This window comes from Glycine max, chromosome 5 (genome assembly GCF_000004515.6).
Source record: "Glycine max cultivar Williams 82 chromosome 5, Glycine_max_v4.0, whole genome shotgun sequence".
Lineage (NCBI taxonomy): Eukaryota > Viridiplantae > Streptophyta > Magnoliopsida > Fabales > Fabaceae > Glycine > Glycine max.
Genome location: NC_038241.2, coordinates 4,992,810 through 5,016,527, shown reverse-complemented (window position 1 = coordinate 5,016,527; position 23,718 = coordinate 4,992,810). Strand labels below are relative to the sequence as shown.

The 23,718-nt window shown below is 27.2% G+C and overlaps 1 protein-coding gene across 1 annotated transcript; it reads left to right on the top strand.

The window, feature by feature from the left end:
• The first annotated feature begins 4,249 nt into the window (after positions 1-4,249).
• LOC100802262 (ACT domain-containing protein ACR8) lies at positions 4,250-7,430 on the top strand. Its single transcript, XM_003525732.5, has 7 exons — positions 4,250-4,699; positions 5,313-5,358; positions 5,467-5,581; positions 5,671-5,738; positions 5,865-6,431; positions 6,516-6,620; positions 6,716-7,430. The coding sequence occupies exons 1-7, from the start codon at positions 4,638-4,640 to the stop codon at positions 7,076-7,078; spliced, it is 1,326 nt and encodes a 441-aa protein (XP_003525780.1). The 5' UTR covers positions 4,250-4,637; the 3' UTR covers positions 7,079-7,430.
• The last annotated feature ends 16,288 nt before the right edge of the window (positions 7,431-23,718 follow it).

The window sequence follows — 23,718 nt, the reverse complement described above, 5'->3', positions numbered from 1 at the left end:
GACAAAGGATTATAACTTTTAAATACGAATAAGTAACTCAATTTACAAAATAAAAATTACTTCAAAACTAAATTTGTCAACTTTAATCCAACATGGTGAAAATTAGTCACTTAATCAGATTTTCTTTATTTTGAAATATCTCAGACTTTGTCGGGAACCAAAACCCCTAAGTAACATGGTTAAATTGAAAAAAAAAAAAAAAAAGTGTTCATGCTCTCATATCTCAAGACTAAGCCATCATTCAGTACTAGTGAAAATGGATGGGTGAAAGAGTTTCAACAATGAAAAGAGTTGAAAGTATTTCAACAATGTTATATGGTTGCACTGAAAGAGAGCTGAAAGTTGCCAAAATTATATGAGCCCTTCTAGTTAAATTGACACTTAGCTTATAAAATGAGGTGAATGAAAATAATAAAAAAAACAGTTAAAGTCTGTGCCTTTTGATTGCGAATTCCAAAAGAGCCTTTGTCTTTTTTTCTTATGTCACTATACCTGTGAGTATGTGACAATTTTTTTTTTTTCTAAATTTGTGTCTCTCATTTATAGTTATTAAATTCTCGAATTAATTCGTTAATTCTTATTGAATAGATTCTTCTTTTAGTAAATTTTAAGTAAATTTTATAAATTTTAAGTAAATTCGATAGACTCTCGAGTTTATCACTAAGTTAACAAGTTAGCAAGTTAAAAAAATTATACCAAAATGTAAGTCATTTTTTTATTATTTTCTATCTGTATAACATTCAACATACCTTCATTTAGTATGTTATTTTTAAATATAAAATTCCCACATTTAATAATATCAAACCCTCGATAAGAATGATCTACGACTACTATAACCTCTGCAAGATATTGTCTAATAGTGATGTATTATTATTAGACTTGGTTATTTAAATATTATGAACTTTATGATTTACTATTTTATCTTATTATATTGTTGAAATGTTTAATTAGTATTTTATTTATAAATATTTTATTATTATTTTTATATAAAATAAACTTTTATGAGTCTATGAGTTAAGTTCAGGAGTCGATTTTATAAAACTCTTATGAAACTTTCGAGTTTGATAACCTTACTCTCACCCCTAGTCCATGAGTAACGCTTTATTAGGAAGTGCATAATCAGTATGCTTAAGGATGGAGCGTCAGGAGGCCGTTTGTTATTCCATGGGATACTTTAACTGCAAGAAAGTAATCCTACGTTCTAGAAGCTCAAAACTCATGTTCTTCAGGACAAATGGAAATAAGGTTGCTCATGCTTTAGCAACTCTTGCGTTTAGCGATGTTGAATTTTGTTGGATAGAGGAGATTCTTTTTCAACTGAACCAAATTATAACTGATAATGTAATTTCTATTTTTTGCATTGATCAATAATAATCCAACAATTCAGCCGTAAAAAAAAAGTATGCTTGAGGACTATATGCCTATTAAATTTCCTGTGTTTACATTGAGGAGTATATGCCTATTAAATTATATTAAAAGTTTTTTTAAAAAAATATGAATTTTTTATTACTCACTTAATTACTATAATTCAAATATCATTTCTTTTTTATTCTCTTTCATCTAAACCAAACAATTTCACACCTTTCTTTCATTCATTTTTTTTCACACATTTATTGGTTTTTATTTCTCTCAAGTAAATACAATGTAAAATAAAGTGATTTCTCATTTTGAACAATTTAATCTGAAAAAACAAAAAATGAGTACCATTTTTAAAGTACATTAGAATTATAAGTTTATAACAATTTCCGAGTACACTTTTTTTAGAGAAAAATAAAATAAATTATGAAAGAGGATAAAAAATTGTTTCCTATACGTTAATGCTAGAGAGTGTTTGAGGAAATACACCAAAAGTATCGAATCAATTTTTTGACATAAATAAAATGAATAAATAACGTTTGGAGTGACTCCCATTGGAATTTGGCGCCAGAAAGAAGGGTAACGGTCAAAAAGTAGGGCGAGGGAAAGGGAGATTGAAGAAAGAGGAAAATACTTTGGGCTTTAGCCACTAGCAAAAGAGGCGTCTGATGCTGTGGTCAGCATTTTGGAACCCTTTCCTCTCTTTCTTCCATGCACTCCATTTCTATTTTTCAAATCTAGCTTTTTTGGCGGGAATAGTCGTCCCTTCCCGCCACACCTTCTGAACAGACGGCCGTTTGTCTCTTGCAAAAGCCACTTTCCCTGCCGGCTAACGGCGTCAGTCTGTCATGCTTGCGTTGCATGTCCTCGTGGGTCCCTCCTTTCCAAGACAATATTGGTGTCCAAGAAGAAAGGCAGCATGATCATGAATCTGATTCTCTGGAGGTGCCTCCATCACTCATGCGTGCGCGTATTTTGTTACTAACCAATCAAATTGCACCTTTCAATTTATTATAATTACTTATCAAATAAATCATGCCTAATCAATTACTACAGCACTTTTTTTCCGTCTCTAATCCCTCTTCAGAAATTTTATTTGTTTTTTTTATAGGTTTTTTTTTTTAATTTTGAGATATATTAATTATTTTTTATGTATTATTACTTAACTATTTTATTTCTAAATATTAATGAGAAATAATTAAGTAAATAGAGTTAATTTTGGAATAATAATAATATAATATAAACAATTAATAATATAATTAATTATTTTTCTTAAGAAACATATTGAAAGAATTTTATAATTAGAAATGAATGGAAAACGGTAGAAATTAAATAATTAGGCGGTTGGCATATTTATTATACTTTTTACATAAATAGATTGTGAAAACTGGAGTGGTTTACTTGCACTTTAACCCTTTATTTGAATTATTAAAGAAAAAGAGATTTTAATTGTTTCTATTATCATTTTTGTTCACTCAATAAAATAAGAAAATGTTTCAAACTTAAAAAAAAAAAAAAAATTCCCCACTCAATATAAACATAGGTTAAATGACGTATTTAAGTATTTATATATTTATATTTTTGCCGTATTGTACTACCATTAAATTTTTTTAAAATTAAAACGGAGCAATATGGTTTTTTTTAAGAAATTAAAAAATAAAAAACTATGACTCAATAAATAAATAATTGGAGTTTAGTAACGAGAGAAACCTCTTTAAATAATACAAGCTTGAGTTTATAGAAAATGCTGTCATTGGCCAAATTATTTATAGAGAAACCTAATAAAAGAATAGGGTGCAAGTTATATATGCCAAGCTTATTCCGGATTATATTGTCATCACATGTGATGAAATTTGAACTAACTTTGAACCTATATATATTAGTAAGAAAATAAATGGCAAAATTCTCTAAACCAAATATATTAATTATTGAGTCTCACCTATACTTTCTTTGTATGCATTTTTTCTTCAACTCAAGGCCCAGTTTTGCCAACTAAAACAACAATAAAAAAGAATCATTATATTGGAATAATATCAGAAATTAAATCAAATTGATAGGAATCATCCATATTATTTTTATGTTCGAAAATTTAACGAGATAGTTTTGTTTATGATTCAATATAAAAGATAGATCAAGTAGAATATTTGGAATTAATTGTACGACTGATTCTTTATCATTATTACTTGTAATATAATCCAAAATATTTGGTTTAAAATAAAAAAAGAAATATGTAAATAACTTTGAATGTAATTTATTTTCTATAACAGATAATCATTTTAATAATGGAAATTATTGTATTCGTTAATTTAAAATTGTGATGGGAGGAAAGTAATTATATTAAGATTAATCATGGATGATAATTTGAATCTTGTGAAGGAGGAATACGAGGAGAATTATGGATGAAAGAAGAATGAGTATAAAGGGTTATAAGGAAAGGGAATAATCAAAGATAGAAATAGAAGGAAACTTGGCCAAAACCAAAACAAGGGACAGGGGAAAAGCCGATATGAGCGGTGTTGTCACGTGCGGACGTCATAATTGGCGTCGGCAAATCACACCTTAATTACCAAGATTACTCGATTGTTAATGTGGTCCCACAGTGCCACGTGGCAGGACTCCACTGGTGTGTCTGTTGCCGCTGTGCTGTTGAGTCCAAAGCACGCAAGGAAATTCCACGTGTCGTCCCAGCTGGACCGTAATTACCCTGAGTGATTGGTGTGTCGTCGTCGTGGTTGGTTGGTTAGTTAGTTTACCTGCTGCTGCTGTGTCCCAAACAGTAAAAACAGTAACTCCGGTCAGCACGGGCAGAATTAAGGGTTTCTAATCTAATTTAAAAAATAAACAAAGCTGGGAATTAAATGCCATAAATATAAATAGGTAGTGTGTGCAGTTTTAGAAGGAAGCAGAGGCTTGCAAGAAGAAGAGAGAGAGAGAGAGTAGTAACTCTCGCACACTCTCACAACAACGCATACTATAGCGAATGCGCGAGCGAGCGAGCGAGTTTGGTAAGAGTTGTTTATGGCGATTCGATCGAAGGAGATAGTGCATTAAAAGCCTCCGTTTGGAATTTTAGTCTACTATATATAACTTCCGCTGAGCTTTGAGACTCAGACACAGCTTGACAAGTATTTACTGCATCGTCTTTTCGATTCATCGGGCCACGTCGTTTGGGGTGTGGCTGCAATCAGGGTTCTTAGCTGTTCCCTGTGCTCTGAGCATAGGTTTATTCTTTCCTCGCTGGGTTTCTCATTCAAGCTAGCAACATATTTTTTCCCACAAAGATGGAGTGGCCAGCATGTACGGATGAGTACGAGAAGCTCGTAATTCGCATGAGCACCCCCAGGTATGTTGTCTCCAAACTTCATTCTTTGTCTTCTTTGTTATTTCTGTTATGTGATTGTTGAAGTGGTTTTTAGTTTTCTCAAAATCCTATCACAATTTGTTTGTTTATTGTTCTTCTTTTTTTCAACCTTTCTCAAAATCCTATTTTTTTTTTTTATAATTCCGAGTCTCTTTTTATGAATTTTCATTGTAAAACTGCATCATTTTTTGAAATTAGTTGCTATTTTTTTCTGTTTGAATATTTTTAATTTTATTCTACCTTGTTGTTTCATGAGATGTATTGGGCACCGATTCAACCTTCTTTTTTGCTTACCTAGGGTTTAATAATTTATTTTTCTAATCCTTTGAGACTGTGTCAAAAATCGTGAACATCTCGAAGGGGAGAAAAGCATGTTTCATCTAATCCGCACGGCTTTGTCAAATATATTTGTACCGACAACTGTATTTTAACAATTTTCTGACTTTTCTTTGTTTATCCTGTCTATGACTCAATTGCCCCTTTTTCTTCCAGAATGTTTTTCTTCATTCACATTACTTTACCTTTTCATTAAGTCCTAGAATTTCGGCATAAAATATGAAAATTTCGCTGACTTTGACCCTTCACTACGAAACAGGGTTGTCATAGACAATGCCGTGTGCTCCACTGCGACAATAGTCAAGGTAAACCCCGCACGAAAATCTCTCATTTGTTTTTTTTCAGTCATTGTTGGTTTTCATGTAAATCATGAAAATAAAATACTAATTACTTTTTTCTGATAAAATTTGTAGGTTGATAGCGCCAGAAAGCATGGGATTCTTATAGATGCTGTACAAGTTCTCTCTGATCTTAACCTTTCAATTAAGAAGGCTTACATTTCTTCTGATGGCAGGTGGTTCATGGATGGTAAGCTAATTTTTCTTTCTCTTTCTTTACATTGGCAATTTTTTGATTCTGGGTTCACTAATAACCCTTGCCTTGAATTTAATTTACAGTTTTCCATGTCACGGATGAAAACGGAGACAAGCTCACAGATAAAAGCGTTTTAAGTTATATTGAACAGGTACTGATTGTGGCTTCTAATTTAACATGAATGTTATTGATTAAAATTGATTTGCCAACTAATGTAGTTATGGCTTTTTATTGCTATAATAATCCCATACTGAATTGTGTTCGTGTTATGTATCAGTCACTTGGTAGCATTCACAATGCAAAAACCAATCACTCAAACGGTCTCACTATACTTGAATTAACTGGCACTGACCGCGTTGGTCTTCTTTCCGAGGTGTTTGCTGTTCTTGCTGAGCAGCAATGTGACGTGGTTGATGCTAAGGTTTGGACTCACAATGGCCGGATTGCCTCCTTAATCTATGTGAAAGACTCCAATTCTGGGACTCTTATTGAGGACTCTCAGAGAATCAGTACCATTGAAGCACGTTTGAGAAATGTTTTAAAGGGTGACAACGATATTAGGAATGCAAAAACTTCTGTCACTAATGCCGTTTTGCATGCCGAAAGAAGATTACATCAAATGATGTACACTGACCGTGATTACCAGAGGAATCCTATTTTGAAGTTCGCTTCTGTTACCCCAATAGTCACCGTCCAAAATTGGGCAGAAAGGGGTTATTCTGTCGTCAATATTCAGTGCAAGGATCGAGTTAAGCTTTTGTTTGATGTTGTGTGCAATTTGACAGACATGGAGTATGTTGTGTTCCATGCCACTATTAAGACAACAATAGACCAAGCGTATCTGGTAATTATTTAGGCATCAATTGTGTTCTGTTATGTTCCTCAACTTGATTCATATGCTAATTAACTTCAAATGATTTTACTACAGGAGTTTTATATCAGACACAGGGATGGCACCCCAATTAGTTCAGAACCAGAGCGACATCGTGTGATTCAATGCTTGCAAGCTGCAGTGGAGAGAAGGGCGTACGAGGTATAGTATCTTTTGTCTCACTTTTCTTTGTTAAATTATTATTATGATCTTTTGCACTGCCTAAGGTTTAATTGAATTAATTTTTTTGGATGCAGGGTGTTAGGCTAGAGTTATGCACCGAAGACAGACAAGGACTTCTAGCAGAGGTGATGAGAACTTTCCGAGAAAATGGGATGAATGTTACACGGGCAGAGATATCTACCATTGGGAACATGGCATCAAATGTATTCTATGTTACAGATGCGGTAGGATACCCAGTTGATCCAAAAATTGTGGAATCTGTAAGGCAGAAAGTAGGATTAAGCAATTTAAAAGTGAAGGAGTTGCCATTGGTATGCCATGAGAAGGCAGAAAGGGAAGATCAACCAGTTGGGGTTGGTGGGGCAGTGTTGCTGTGTCTGGGGAGCCTCGTGAGAAAGAATCTATACAATTTGGGTTTGATAAAATCTTGTTCTTAAAAGCAGAAAGGGGAGGAATTTAGGAGTGTGGGAAGATATTTGCAACTTTTAGAGCACAATATTCTTTGCTTGTGTGTTGGGCTTTGTGTACATAAAAAGTAAAGGGGGAATTTGGTGATAGTAGTTGTTCGTTTGATTGGTGAAAACTGATTCATATACAGCTGGAGGGGGTTGGGTGAAGAAGGGAAGTATTTGGGAGAAGTTGTCGGCCTTGGGTAAAACTTAAATATAAGTAGTATTGGATTCTTTGGTGGCACAGACAAAAAGTATAGGTAGAGCCAGAACAAATTTGGTTCATACAGCACAAAATTTGTACATGACGGCCTATCAATTAATATCATTATTAATTTAAGTGCTTGACTCTATTCTCTAATATATCTGTCTTTATGCACGCTCTTAAAGTTTTCGGTGTGGAGTATGTAAATTGTAATTACTTTCATCTACTTTTAGTGAGACCTTACCATCGACTTGATTATGTGTCTGTTGTTTTAGGGTGCATTGTGTTGTGTGCTTCTACACGAATCTTATTCGTTCCATTTAGGCTTTCATATATAAAAAAAAAAAAAAAACTCATGAATTATAGCTTAATTAGAAATTTTTTAGCATTGAATTATATACAGATGCTATTATTTTCATTTATGAGATTTTGTCCACTCTTTTTTTTTCAGTAACAAAGTAAAGTGTAATAAATGAGAATGTAATAAATAAAATGTGCTCACATTAGAAAAGGGTGTCATTAAATAAGGACAAATAAGTTTTTTGAAAATATCTTACAGAAAGGGACAACCGGAGTACTTTGCAAACTAAAAGTAAACGCTCTAACTTTTAGGTTTGTTTGATAAATAAAAAAAATCTTGATAAAGTAATTGAAAAATGAAAAAAAAAATCAAATTAATTTTTTTAAAGGAAAAATAATTTAAAATTGTGAAGTTTGGTAAAAACAATTATTAATTAGTAGTTGATAAATATAAAACAGTATAAAAATGTTAATATAATTAATGTATTTTTTTAATTGATGTTTAGATCAGTGGTATAATCCGAATTGAGTAGGATAAAATTATTTAAGAGGATTTTCTCTCAAATACCTATTTTTATTTTTTACGAAACTGGAATATCTAAACTTGCCATTTGTCCCATTGAAGGAACTTTTGCAAGATATTTGTAAACCCAGCATGACATAATTGGAAAGTGGCATTTCTATGCTAGTTGACACTTGAAGTGGGTGAATGCACAATCTAGTAACATCCCTCTTTAGCTTAAGAAATCCAATGGTGGGGTGATCCTTCAGAAGCAAAAGGCACATCTCGTAGTAAATTGGTTCAAGGACAGGCACTCATTATCCATTATCCAATTAATCAATGCCCAGCATTAGGCCAGTTGTTGGAAAATAATCTCAGAGATGATTTTGGTTTATTTTATCTTCATTCCCTGCCTGTGATACTTATTTTCCTATTCGAGATTCGTCTCAAATGTACGCAAGGTATTTACTAGATAATTATATTTTTTTATTTAAAGATAAAATTTAGACATAGTTTTATAAGTATTTTTAGTGGTATTTTTTATAAATAAAATTATGTTTATCTTAATAATCAATGACAATCCTAAACGTCAAACTTTATTTTGTGAATTACCAAGATAAATTTTCAATTAAAAACAATACAAAAACATTCTAAAAAAAAGTGTATCTAATTTTTATGCTTTTTTTTTATCTGCGTCTAATTTTTATCCTTGATCTAAAATAAATAAGTTCTATATATAACAGACTTCCAGTGGATCATGGATGTGAAGTTATGTGAACAAACTAAAAAAACAAAGGTGAACTTGTTCATTGGTAGAATCAGCCGTAACTTTTTGTTTTTTTACAACATCAGCAGTAACTGGAGGTTTTTTCACAACCAGGAAAATGTAGAAGCACAAATATTATGATATTTTGATGATGTCAAAAAAATACGTTTCTTAAATTTGATCCAAAACAAGACTCCAAGAAATCCAAGATAAATGATGAAGTTAGTCTCTAGAGTCTTAGAAAGAAGATAAAGTTAGTCTCTAGAGTCTTAGAAAAAAGTTTTCAAATTGATGATGCATAAGTTATGGCTAAAGGTTTTTCTCAAAAGCTTTTAAAATCAAAATGCTTACGGGACTGTTTTAAAATGTTTTTAGTATTTTTGAAAGCTTGTAATCAATTACACAAGACTTATAATTGATTATCAGAAGTTTTGAACATTTTAAAACAGTCTTTAAAAATTTAAATTGAAATTTCAAAGTCCGTAATCGATTACAGAACGTGTATGTAATCGATCACCAAAGTTAAAATTCAAATTTCAAATGTGAAGAGTCACAACTCTTTAGAAAACAACTATGTAATCGATTACACCATTTTGGTAATCAATTATAAGTGAAAATTTTTCTAAAATAACTTCCATCACATCTTTTCAAATGATTTTGAATGGTCAACAAAGACCTATATATAAGTGACTTGAGACACAGATTTTTTGAGAGTTTTTCTGAATTGAAATGTCTTATCCTCTCAAAAAGGATTTTTTGGTCTAACACTTGCATATTTAATAAGGAATCTTGATTGATCTTCAATTATAATATCCTTCTCTTAAAGAGAGAAACTTCTTCTTCTTCTTATTCAAAGAAAATTGTTTAAGAGACTAATGGTCTCTTAAGTTGTAAGGATTCCTAAACACAAGGAAAGGATTATCCCTATGTGGTCCAAACAAAAGAAATTTTATAAAGAGAGTGAAAAATCTCGAGTGGATTGCTTGAGAACTGAACGTAGGCATGGGAAGTGACCAAACCAGAATAAATCAAGTTTGTATTTCTTTCTTCCCTTAAACTTCTTTTATTTATTGCTATTTATCTTTTGTTTTAAAGAAATTTATTTTGAATTGTCTTTTGAGTAATTCATATTAAGGGTGCATTGTTAATCTAAAAAGAGATAGTGAAATTTTAATTGAAAAATAATTTTTGTATCTTAATTCAACCTCCTTCTTAAGATAATTAAGACTATTTGTTCAACCGAAAAAGCTAGACACTAAACTCTATTAAATATTTAAAGGAAAAAAAGAAAAATATAAACATGATAAAAATTAGTATCTAAGATAGGATGAGAAAGGAAAGATAAAACAATAATTACTAATAAAATATATAGTATATAAAGATATCTATATATATACAAGTTATCATATATAATCAATCGTATTCATGATTTGGAGAGGTAAGTTATCTGGATGATCAGAACGACGTGAACATGCATGCCTGATCATATGAAATTAATCAGGACTGAGACTCGATACTATATAGATCCAAAACCCCACGTGATGAAGAAGATTATAAAAGCAAAGGTACCTCATCGACGGTGTATATAATACTTGAAAACGCATCCAAGAATACATGGCTGGCTCCACATGAATTACTCTTTAAGTATTTATATATTTAAGGACACAATTATATTCATACTTTTTTTTAGATTTTTTTATCATTACTTTTTTTTTTATATTTAATACAATTATATTTAATATTTTTAATAATATTTTCCTATTATATTCATACGTTGAAAAAGGACGGAACAGAGGGTTTCCAACTCATTAACAAAGAAGGAACCCAATGAAGGAGCTCCTAATAATAATCAAACAAAAATCATCAAATAGCTTGGATGTAATTCAGAATTACTATTTGATATATGCATAGAATAGGAAAAAATGAAATTGGGAAAATATATCCTCCTAGTTTCTGTTTTATAGTTTTTAAATACTTGTTCTTTGAAATAATGTTTAAAACCTTTTACATTTTAAATTAAAAATTAATTGTTTAACTATGTAAAATTATTTTGCAAAATAATTGTTAAAAAAATTGTGAAGAGAAACAAACAAACTCCTGTAAAAAAAAATTATATTTTCTAAAAAAATGTGATGTATCCCTCAAATTTGGGAATTTGAATATACTTTTTCCTTAGTTGATATGGTGATTCCTAGTATAGTAACGTTTGTTCTGGTTCAATATTTTACCTAGTATAGTTTAAGTATGTTTTTTAGCTTAAGGTTAAAAGATTTTTCATACATAAGATGAACTAAAAAAAATTCTTAAAAAATTAGACATGAATAATTTGAACTAATTACTTGCTTGTTGATGAATAACTCAAGTATTTTATAAATATGTTTCAAGACGGTATATCATAAATGTTGATAAAGCTATGATATGTTTAAAAGTAACTTAAAAACTATATAAGGTGGGAAATAATCAATCCAAGTCTAACTAAATCTCGCTCAAATCAATCAAAATTGGATCAATTTAAACTTGAGTTTTATATAAATTAATTTTTTTTAACTCAAGTTTGTCTTATGTAATGATTTAATGTCGTTACATGGAATTAGAGACTAACTTAAGCAAAAGACTATATTTAATTTATTTATAATTCTTTAATTAATTAATTTACAAAAATATTTATAAACTTTTTACATCTTAAATGCCAAAAGTTAAAACACATAACACCAAAATAAGACATGCATATTATATATATATATATATATATATATATATATATATCATAGCAACTCAAATCTCTTTAGAACACACATAGAAAAATAAACCACACTAAAATGATAAACTTCATAAACTCTAAGCAAATCAATACTATACATAACTTTAAAAAGGAAAAAAAATAATAATGCATCTTCACATCTAGGTATGCATATCCATAAAGTCTCCAAGGACACGAGATCACCTCCTATCCATTCGCTCTCCACGTACATCAGATACAAGATCATCACAAACATGAACCAAATTGCAACAACGCAAGGGTAAACTTACCAAAACAAGCATACTTAAATAGTATATGACTTAACAGTTAAAGTATAAATAAACATCATCATATGCATATAGAATGTAACATTCGGGAATCATACTTAAGACATAAAACTTAAAAGTTCATATAATAGAGCATCTCATAATAATCCTTAATCCATCAATCATCACATAAAGATTTAATCATCATACACCAATATCATCACCATTCAATCAATCATCATCACCATGTACATCGTTCACCAATCATAAACACCAACGAGAGGCCTTACTCTTCATGGAGATTTCACATTCGGAACAATTAATCCAAGTACATTCCTTAACATAGTCACACCTTAACCATTTTGGGAGACTCAAAATAACCTTACAAATGAAGTGTGATTTTATCGAAAATAGATGAGTGTGGATAGTCACTTACCTCAGAAAGGCTTGCAAAGACCTTAACTTATCTGTGAGTTCTCCCACTCATCGATTCTATAGGTCTTTTCACCGTTAGTCATCATCGACAACCTCCAACACTAGGTTGAGGACCTTCTTAGCACCTCCAACTTACGTACCTACTCACAACCAACAACTTAATTTAGATTTCTTGAGGTTTTGAGATCTCAAGGACCCAAGTTTCCCCATTAACAACAATTCATCTCATATGCACTAAAAGGTTCACTAATTCCCTTAGGATGTGGTTCTCAACATCTCGACATGTCATTTGAAATCAAAATGTAAGGGTACTACTTAGGAAGATATCTCACTAGGTGAGACTCCTAGGTTGCTTTTTGGCATAGAACTCACACTTCCAAGTATACCATTATACGACAACAATAAAATCTTCTCAGAGGATATTTTTACCTTTTTTTCATACATATGGATGGTTCTCAAAACAAGATTACCATCCACAACAATCATATGTCATCACAAATTCATTCGCAAAACTCAACATCATAACAATTTATAATATCATAGATTCACCATTCATATGCTCATCACACTCACGAATGCACTTGTAGTTCAATAAGCATAGAAAGACATTTCAATACCTTGAAATTCTTACAAACAACTCATTAAAAACTCATGAATGTAAATCTCATGATCTCAACATAAACTCAACTTTAATCATAGAACAATATCATCTCAATCACATCTCATATCATTATCACGAAATCAACCAACGCAACCCAAATCCTTCATCAATACAAAATTAAGGGTATTTCATGCTACAATAATTAAGACATACATATATCATCACTTCAATAATGCAATCACCTCAACATAATATAACTTTAATTATTCTTACAATTTAATTAAAAACAGTTAATCAAATAATTAAGAAAATCATAGTGTTACACCCTAATTTAAGTTTATGATTTGTTTGGTTCAATTCCCAAGTGATAAGTTTAAAGGTGTGTTTGATTTTTTTTTGTTTAAAATATTTTACAATTTTTTTTCATAAACTAACTTTTAGATAGTATAAGTGGGGGAAATGATGTGAAAGTAAAAGAAACAACATGAGTAATATAAAAAAATTGAAGTAGAAAAGCAAAATAACTTATAGATGTTTGGGTATTGATTTTAAAAATTAAGGTGTTGTTCAGGTTGGTTGAAGGTTTTTATAGTTCGCTTTTAAACTTAATTTTGAAAGCAAAACTTGTTTGGATAAGAGTGAGTTAAAACAGTTTTTTAAATGAATTTTACAACTTTATATACTCAATTTTGGAAACAGAAGAAAAAATGGTCATTTAGTTTTAGTGTTAAGCTTTCATAGTTGTTATTCAGTTTTGATAGATTCCTTCATTTTTTTTTACCTCCTGCCAATTTTTTTACCTCTCAATTCAACCGCGCGTTGCGAAAGATGATTAAATTAATCGAGTCAATTGTCCTATATAATTTTAACCTATTGATGAAATGTTTAATTTAAACTTTAAATTTTGAGTTCGAATTATATATGGATCTTTTTAATTCATTCCGATCATATTTTGATTACAAATTAATTTATGAACTAAAAAAATTGAATTATGCCTATTCAACTTTAGCTCATTTAATTAGTGAGATTAAATTTTAATTTTAATTCAATTCATTAAATTAATTAATGTTTCAAGTCTTCAAACTACATCGAATTAGTTTGTCAACTCTACTTCAAAACAATAATAGTTTTTACTTTTTGTAAAAAAAAAGTTTTTTTTTGTCTGATACTTGAAAATAATAGTTATTAATAAAACAATTTAAAAATTAGAAGATAGATTTGCATTCAAAAATACAAATGTTGGACCATTAATTTTTTTTTTTCATTTTCTTATCTAACAATTATATTTGCTTTTTCTGCTGTTTTTTTTTTCGGAAAGTTATATATGCTTTATTCTGACACTTAAATTTTAAAAGATTAAAATCACATTTGGTCTACGAGGTGCGAGACATGTTGTTTTGTTTAATAGAAACCATGACAATGGACAAGGGATTTTTTTATCGTTAGTCGATACAATATAATTTGACTCTTTATTTTTTGCTGTTTGTTTAGGGTTAGGCTTACGTTTTACTCAAGTAAACTTGCTAAGGTGAAAAATATAAACAAACAAATAAATATTTTGAAACTTATCACAATCAATATGCCAAACATGATTTATTTTAAACATGAATAGATATCCGTCATTTTTTTAATTCCTTTCATTTCAAAATATTAACTATTTTGAACGATTCTAACTTATCTATTAGTATTTCAGAAAACTAAAAGTATTATTTTTATTTTTAATTTTATCTTTTTATGCTCAGTGTAAGTGAAAATAAAACATTTTTTCTCACGTTAATTTTTTAAAATTAATATGTGATTACGTTTTTGATAATTTAACAACTGTGGTCTTTTAAAATGAAATGAAAATGTTTGGGAAACTTAGAAAAGTACCTTATTCTAATTGATATTTTAAAATGTTCACTTCTAGTTATTGATTCAATATAACATTATAAATCCAACGAAAAATCAGTATTGGAGTATGATAAGTGTCCAAACTAGTCAGAATTGATTCAAAATAATTAAAATTATTCCTTAATTAACAGCTAAATATTATGCAAGCCAAACTAGTCTTTTCAATTTATATATAATAAAATGTTCCTTTCATCCTCGTGTATGAAAAAAAAATATTATATCGCTTACTCTTTCGCTTATCTCATGTCTCATATGCATAATATACCAATTATTATTTTGAAGTTATACCCATTATGTTTGAAGGAAAAGTTATACCAATTATTAAATTAACATTAAAAGGAGGAAAATTATGAATGATAATATTAATGTACCCGTGAAAAGAAATCTTAAAGAGATGAAAGTGCTCCAAACAAAAAAGAGAAAGGGCTAGATGCTACATAGAATTATAAAAGAGGAAAAAACATTCAAATATGGCGGAGAAAAAAGACATACGGCGGGGTTGTTTGTCTGTCTTGCACATTTTTTAATTTTCATTTCTTTCTAGGAAGACTACAACACCTCCAATGTTTCACCATGTTCTATGTTAAATATTTTATCTATACCAGAATATAATATAAATATAAATAATACACAAAGAAATGGCCTTGGTGATTTAACTAGGATGGGAAAAAACCAACAAAGTTATTATAATTGATTGATAAGGAATAAATTTATATTCCACCCGAGAATGTGAGTTTGATTTTTATCACGAATATAAAGATTTTGTTGATGAATATTTTATAAAAATTATTTAAGCTTTGAGCTTTTGAGATTCAACTCATCTCAATTTTTCTCTTAAAAGAAATAGATGGAACAACTGTCTTGGTCTCATGTCGGGCTTTTGGTTGATTTTGAAGTTATACGTATGGCTAGGGCATTGCTTTGCACACCAGGCAAATTACTTGTGCATTCAATGTTTTTTTTTATTTTTCTAAAATTATTTCTGGCAAATTTACGAATTGGTAATCCGTATGATTTGTATGGCCATACGAATTTGTAACTTGTATGTTATTAACACGACGTTCTAACCAACTGAGTTAATAGGTCAATTATGTTATAAAATAATTAATGTCGTTATATATAACACTAAAATTTTTAACGTATATTTAATGTACATATAAATTTACATAATAAATTTTGAGACAATTAATTTTGGTGCATTAATTTTTAATATATATTTAATGCATATGTAAATTTACATAATAAATTTTGTGATAATTAATTTTGGTTCATTAAATATACTAAAACAAAATTAATAATCATAAAATTTATTATGTAAATTTACATGTGCGTTAAATATACATTAGAAATTTTAGTGTTATATATAACAATCTTAATTATCTTATAACATAATTGATTTATTAGTTCAATTAATTAGAGTATTATGTTAATAACTTAAAAGTCACGTTCAAATCTTGCATTGATTATTAATTTGTAAAACAATTTTTTGAAAAAAAATTTTAAAAAAAATCTGTATTTCGTATGTTGACAAGGATTGACAATTCATATGTATGAATTAAAGCTTTTTTAAAAAAAACTAAAAATGTTTTGCAATTTTTTTTTTAATTTATAATGTATATTTAATACGGATTACAGGTATTGCATACTTAAGCCTACCAATACTCGGGCTGAAATTACCTATTCGTGGGAATGAGGAAGCCTGCCTTTTATACTGTTTAGATTGTTTAGAACTTGGTCAATCATCATGAGCCATGGGCCCAAAGTAATTTAGCTTCTTTCTATTCTCTATAATTCTTCCAATGGAAGTGTTTTTAGGAGTAATTTTTTAATTTTTAAGAACATTTTTAGAATTTTGTATCCCTCCATAATCGAGTTTTTGAGGAGTTATTATCTTAACATAATATCGAGATTTAATTAATTTTTTATTCCTTTCAAATATATTTCTTAATTTTTATTTTATATTATTTCCATTTAACAATTAGGCCCCAAAATTTTGTTCTCAGTCATCTTAAACCACCCTACTTTTATTTTTTCTTCATTTATTTAATTTTTAACCGCTCATCTCTTTTAATCTATCCTCTTCAACTTTATTTTTAAATTAAATTTCCATATTTTTAAAATAAATTTTCAATAATTAAAAATAATCTTGCATCACCATATAAATTATTTATTGTAAATATAAAATATATTTTATATGTTCAAATATAAATCCTAATTACAATAAAATGTATATATTAAAAATATTTATTTATTATAAATTTTAGTTATCTAAAAATAAATATGTATATTGTGTATTGCACAAACTAAATTACTAATTTTTTATTTTTTTTAAATAAATAATTATTCTAAATTTCTGTTTAAGGATATTTTTTCTCAATCCAAAGATAGGGTTAGTCACTATCTTATACATAATAAAATTACCTTAAGTTAAATTAATTATGTAAAAATTTTCTTGATAAATACTAATATAACATTTATAAATCATATAATTAATATATCATTGATTTAAATTCAATTGTGAATAAAGAATTTAATGTTTATGTAACAATAGTGTAAAATTTACATAATTATTTAATTATAAATCACTATTTAAATTATTTTAAAAGTCAACAAAGTTATCATGATAACTTGTAATTAAATGATTATATAAGAAAATTTTATACTATTAGTACATGAATCTTTTTCTCATGAATCAATCATATTTAAACTTAAATTAAGTAAAATGAAATTTTATTAAAGTTGAGTCATGAGGGTTTTTTTATTTGATTATACCTCTCACTTAAACAAAGTAATTTTTTTTTTTATAGTTTTTTTACGGCACAAATTCAATTCATGCATTGGATCAGGCTTTAAATTTGGTTTTAACTAGTCGAGTATAACCTATACATAAGGAAACGTGTGTCGTAGGCCCCAAAACCCAGGTCATGCAAATCTACCATGTCTTCTACAATATAGGTGCATTGATGCTAAATTTTACACTTTCACATGACACAGATAAGGAATTTTACGACATGTTTCTGTCTGTTTTTTACAGAACGATATGTGTTTTTCTTAAAAGTTAAAACGAATACGTATCTCAAAACTATAATAAATTAGTATTAGCTTGTCTATTTTTTTTTAAAATAATTAATGTTTATAATAAATAAATATCTTTAAATTTATTAATTGCACTATTATAATATTTGAGTGACTAAAAATGCATTAAGCTCAATTAAAAGTAAAAAATTTCCAACAATCTGGTCCAATTTTTTTTGGAAGGAATCTGGTTGAAATTAGTAGCGTCTAATTTATTAGATTTCGAACTGCTTTATATTTTTATCAGGCCGGTTTCCATGGTCAAATGAATTAGTATGGTGTTTGGTTTCAGTCAAATTTTTTTTATGGGTAAATATTAATTTTATTAAAAAGAAAAATTAAACATCAGACCTTTTCCTTTTTTTTTTTCCTCCATCATCCAATCAACTTATATTTCCGAGTTTCAGTCAAATTGATTCAATCAACTCTTCCAATTCAATAATAAAATAGTTCACGACAGATTTATAATGGTAATCATAAAAATAATTAAATAAATAAGTCTTAAACACAAAAGTATAATATGTTAAAATAAAATATATAATTGATAGCTTATAGGATCACAATAAAGTTTTGATTTTATGTTTGATTTAAATATGTTCAAAGTCTTGCAAATTTAAGGAATTTTATTTATACTAGCTGTATTTTTGCTTCTTTTTTTTTTTATCTCTGAAAACTGAAGTGCTTGTCATCACCTGTTTTTATTTTCACCATGATCTTGTCATTTTAGCAACATGTTTTACGTTGTTATAAATATAGCGTTTTTGTTTTTATATATCCTGACAAATATATCATTTTTATAGCTCACACACTCTTTAAAAGTATAATTATTTTTTTATCAGTACTTAATTGGTGCAAGGAACAAAATAAATATTTATTTTTATATAATTAAAGTCTATAATAAATAACATTTTAGAAAATATAAATTATATTATAATGAAAATTTGTAATAAAAATATTTTGAATATATATATTATATTTTAAATTTAAAAAAAATAATTATTACAAGTTTATTTAATTATAGATAATTTATTAATTTAAAGTTATAAGTAGCTCTGAAAAGGGTTAAGAAAACAAACTAGGTGAATAATGATACAAGGAGAGTAATTTGAGATGGTTGAAAAATATTTTTTTTGGAATAGTTATCGAATCAAATTAAATTTAAAATTAAAATTAGGAAATATTTTAAAGATATATAAGATTAAAAAATTAAATTAAATGATGAATAAATAAGATTAAGAAAAGACATGTGGTGATGTGATTAAATGAGAGTGAGAATTAAAAATGATAAAATTCCTTTTTTCATATACTTTTTCTGACAAAGACCTCCACTGACGAAGTCTGTAAATTGGAGCGGTAATTTTCTAATGTCACCTAGAAAATAATAATTTTTTAATCATCTTTCGCTTTTATAAGTTAGGTCCCTTTATCAACTAAAATCAAATTATTATTATATAAATAAATAAAAGAAGTTGAAACTTTGGGGCCAAACGCAGAACAATAATATATAATCAATAAAACAAGAAAGCAAACAAGCCAATTCAATTAAAAAACGTATAGTTGCGGAAAGCAAGTGTGCAATCAATACTCGTCACCTTATATAACATTTTTATATTTTATAATAAAAGCACAAAAATCAAGCTCGTTCTTATCGCATCCTAATTTCTTTAACATATTTCTTTTCTGGTGGCCTCACTAAAACTTGTTTAAAAATATTTTCAAGTTTATTGCCATTTTTTTATATCTATTATAGAATTTTGTATATAACACTAAAAAAAAGAGCAAGTACTGTTTGCTAGTAGACATGAAAAGGGTAGAGTTTGGATATAATATTACAATATTTTTATTAGTAGCTTTAATGTTTGTTGGGTATCTATATGTAGTATTATTTTTGCTAAGCTTAGTATATATTGTATTTTAATTTATTTAAATTTAATGTAAATATTTTTTTTTAGTTTTTATTCATGTGATTATAAGTATTTTTAGTAGTTATTTTTTATGTTTCATTATCCTGATATTTTAAAAATAAAATGATAATTTTAGAAAAAAAATATAAAAGATGTATTTGAAAAAATTAGCTGAAAAATTAGTTAAAAGTTAGAATATGGTAAATGTATTAATAGAATAGAAATTATTTGATAAAATTAATTGGTAAAGTAGCTAATAAATATAAAATAATATAAAAAATATATCTAAGTATCAATCCTAACTCAAACTTTGGTAATTGTATATATTTTAAATAATCATTACTTTTCTTAATTTTATTTATTTCAAATGATTTATTATTTTCAAAATTAAAATAATATTTTTATATTATAAAAATATATATTTGATGAGAGTGAGATGAAGTGAGATATTAAGGGCTTCTAAGAAAAAATAAACAAAAATTAATAAGACAATAAATGAGAAAAAAAACAATAAGTTAAATACTCATAAACTCAAATGTTATCGAAAGTAGCATACTGCCATTTCACAGAAAAACATTACAAACTAATGAAATTAACTTTTACCAAACAACGGTCTTTAAAATTAACATCTGATCAAACAAATTTTTAACACACATTTTTACTATCTATATCTAATACACACTTAGAATTTCATTCTATTTCTAAAGACCTAATATAAAAATATTTAAAATTAACTATTGTAAACATAAAAAAATCATAAAGAGTAAAATATTACTTAAAAAAATACAACATATTTTATTTCTGAAAATTATAATGCATAATAGTTTGTGATGAGTAAAATTATTTTAACTATAAAATTATTTTATACTATGCATATCCTATTTTTTCTGTATTTTAAGTATGTTATAAAAAATATAATTTAACTTATTTTTATGATAAAAATATTAAACAACACGCTCATTTCCTAGGATTCATCAATTTTTCTAGTTTTATAATCAAAGCCAATTAACTTACTTTAAATAGATAACTATTTATAATTTTTTTGAAGGAAATAATTTGAATTTTTTAAAAAACAATTCATTCTAAAAGACGTGGAAATAATTTTTTATATTCAAATTTTTTATTTTTTGGTGCAAATATTCAAATAATATATGACACATATTTTCCTCTTAATAAATATCAAATAAATAAAGAATAATAAAAATTCATAAAAATAAAATTAACAATAACTTATCAATATGCCACATAGGAGAAGACTTAATCTTCAAATATGCACCTGATTTCTTGTTAAGAATTGCGACAACACCCGATTTCTCAAAATATGCACCTGATTTCTCGTATATGTGATCTATTTTGTGTCTTTATCTTAATAAATATTAGTGTGAATTATGTTTTTAATTTCTGAATTTTCAGTGGATTTTATTTTTATTCTTTAAATAAAATTTTGATTCATTTTAGTTTCTGATATTTTTATCAGTTAACGTTTTTAATCCTTTCATCAAGTCTCATTGTAAATGATAATACGCTGTTAATTTTATTATTTTCTGGCGTTTCAAAGTTATCAAAAATTGTTTGGCGAAAATATTTTTTGATTTTTGTTAAAGTAACTTACAAGGAGCTTATAAACTACCTAATGGTAAATATGTGCATATGTGCAGAGGTTTGTGTGAAAAAATCTGAGTTTTGATCACATATATAGTGGTGGAGCTTGAGATAAAATTTTGGAGGACCAAAATAGTTATAATTTTAATATTTATAACTATTAAGATTATATTTTAATATTGCCTCTCAAGTTTTTTTTTTTTATATTGCAACTTGTAGGCTATCATATTTTTTTTTGTCTTGAGCTTCCTATAAGAGAAAAAAATAATCATAAGTAATTTGAAGTTTGATAAAAAAATAAGTAAAATTTAACTAATAATTTTTCTATTAATGATCGAATTTGAATAATAACTAAAAGATGTTACTGAATACAAATAATGGAAAAATAAATGGAAATATTATGTGATTTTTTAAAAAACACATTTAACACAAAACAATGTATGCATTGGAATGCCTAAAACAATTCTCTAAATTTTTCAACAAATTAAAGAAAACATACTATTTTTGCTAAAATTATAACACACTTGGCACAAAAATTTTGTAGGAAAATCACAAGAATACCACAAAAATACCTAGGCAGAATCTGCATATGTAATAAATTTTAATGTTGTATTAATATCTAATAAAATTTAAATAATTATATATATAGTAAATTTTATAAGAATTTTGGTCTCCATCATTGTCCACAAAATATATTAAGTGTTACTAATTTCTGAACCGAAAATTAATCTTATAAATGATCCTTTTTGACCAAAATGTATAAAAAATATTTCAAAATTCTACTAAAAAAAAATCAAATATCTTAATTACAATAATTAAAGAAAAAACTTATAAAGTCTCTAAAATCCTTACCAAAATTTAAAATAAGGTGAGACATGACTTATAAGTAATTGTGATAAGTTTTTCCTTTACACAATCAAAACTTTTCTTTCTAAGTTCTAACCTCCGAGTTTCAAACAGGCATGATTCCACTATATGCTTAAAATAAACCAATTTATTGGGAGAAGATAATTAACAACATTAAAGAGAAGGGGGCACTCAATTTTATACTCCAGCATGTGCTACCACTAACAGCCAGTGGTCGTTTAAGCACATGATCTACTTACACCAAGAGCTATCACGTATTTATTTAGATTTAGATTAATGAGTATAATATTGTTTACAAAAGAAAAAAGTTTCAGGAGTAAACTGTACGCAAAATTAGGGATATATATTTAATTATCATGATCAATCATTATTATTTAATTGTACTCTGTATATCATTATTATTTAATTGTACTCTGTATAATTTTGAGAGGAAAACTATATTGAATACAGTTTGAGGGGAAAAAAGTTCCGGTTGACATCCGAAGAAAAGAATTAATTATTTGCGGTTTATTTATAATTATTTATGATATATCTAGAAAAATTATTTATAAAATATATTTGTGTTGATTTTAGGAGAATTTGTGAAAATAGTTTATGGTTTATCTATAAGTTATTTTAATAATATTGTTATGATTATGAAAATAACTTAAAACTTACATAATAATAGTTTGAATATTTGTTCTTTTAATTATAGAAATTTCTATATAAATTAAAAAAATTATAAAAAATATTTAATTAATTGTTTATCAAAGCCCTTATTGAAAATTGTTTATATATATTATAGGAATATTTATAAAAAGTGTTTGAGTGGGTCAACAGTTAGGCAGAGCAAGGCATTTGAAAGTGAAAAAGCAGCAGTTTGTAATAGGCAAATGTTGTGTAGTTATTTGTTGGTTTCATTAATCATTCATTCATGCATATCTCTCTCTCAAATTAACTTTCCTTCCTAAGTGGAGGGAGAATTTATGAATGTCTTGCTTTACAATTTATTCCAGTGATAAATAAAGGTTTGTTTAAGCGTGAAAAAAGCGTAAGTGCGGGTAACAGTTCCTTCTCATTTTATTTTCCCGTTTTGTTTTTTTAACTAATTTCTGAATATTAGATTAATAGACTATATGCACTTATGTGTGTATTTAGGAAAATATTCATCAACTTAATTTTTAATTAATATTAAATTTGAAGTACAATAATTTACTCTTTAAAGCCTTTATTATTATTATTATTATTTCAGAAACAATGTTAAAAAAAATTTTAAAGTAAAAATTCCAATTTAATATAATAATTATAATTTTTTTTTTACTTCTAATCATATGTATTTTAAAAATATCATTAAGTGTGTATATCAACTAACATATTTCACTGCATTAGTGTAAAAGTATAAGAAGTAGATATTTAATTGTTTTAAATGCTTAAATTAAAAAAAAATTATCGTTCGTGATAACTTTTATTTAATTTAAATAAATTACTCTGTA

Excerpts from the sequence above, each read along its gene's own strand:
- LOC100802262 (XM_003525732.5), top strand. The coding sequence starts at position 4,638 with ATGGAGTGGCCAGCATGTACGGATGAGTACGAGAAGCTCGTAATTCGC. Across the intron at positions 5,739-5,864 it reads TTTTAAGTTATATTGAACAG|TCACTTGGTAGCATTCACAA; the intron begins GTACTGATTGTG and ends GTTATGTATCAG. Across the intron at positions 6,432-6,515 it reads CAATAGACCAAGCGTATCTG|GAGTTTTATATCAGACACAG; the intron begins GTAATTATTTAG and ends ATTTTACTACAG.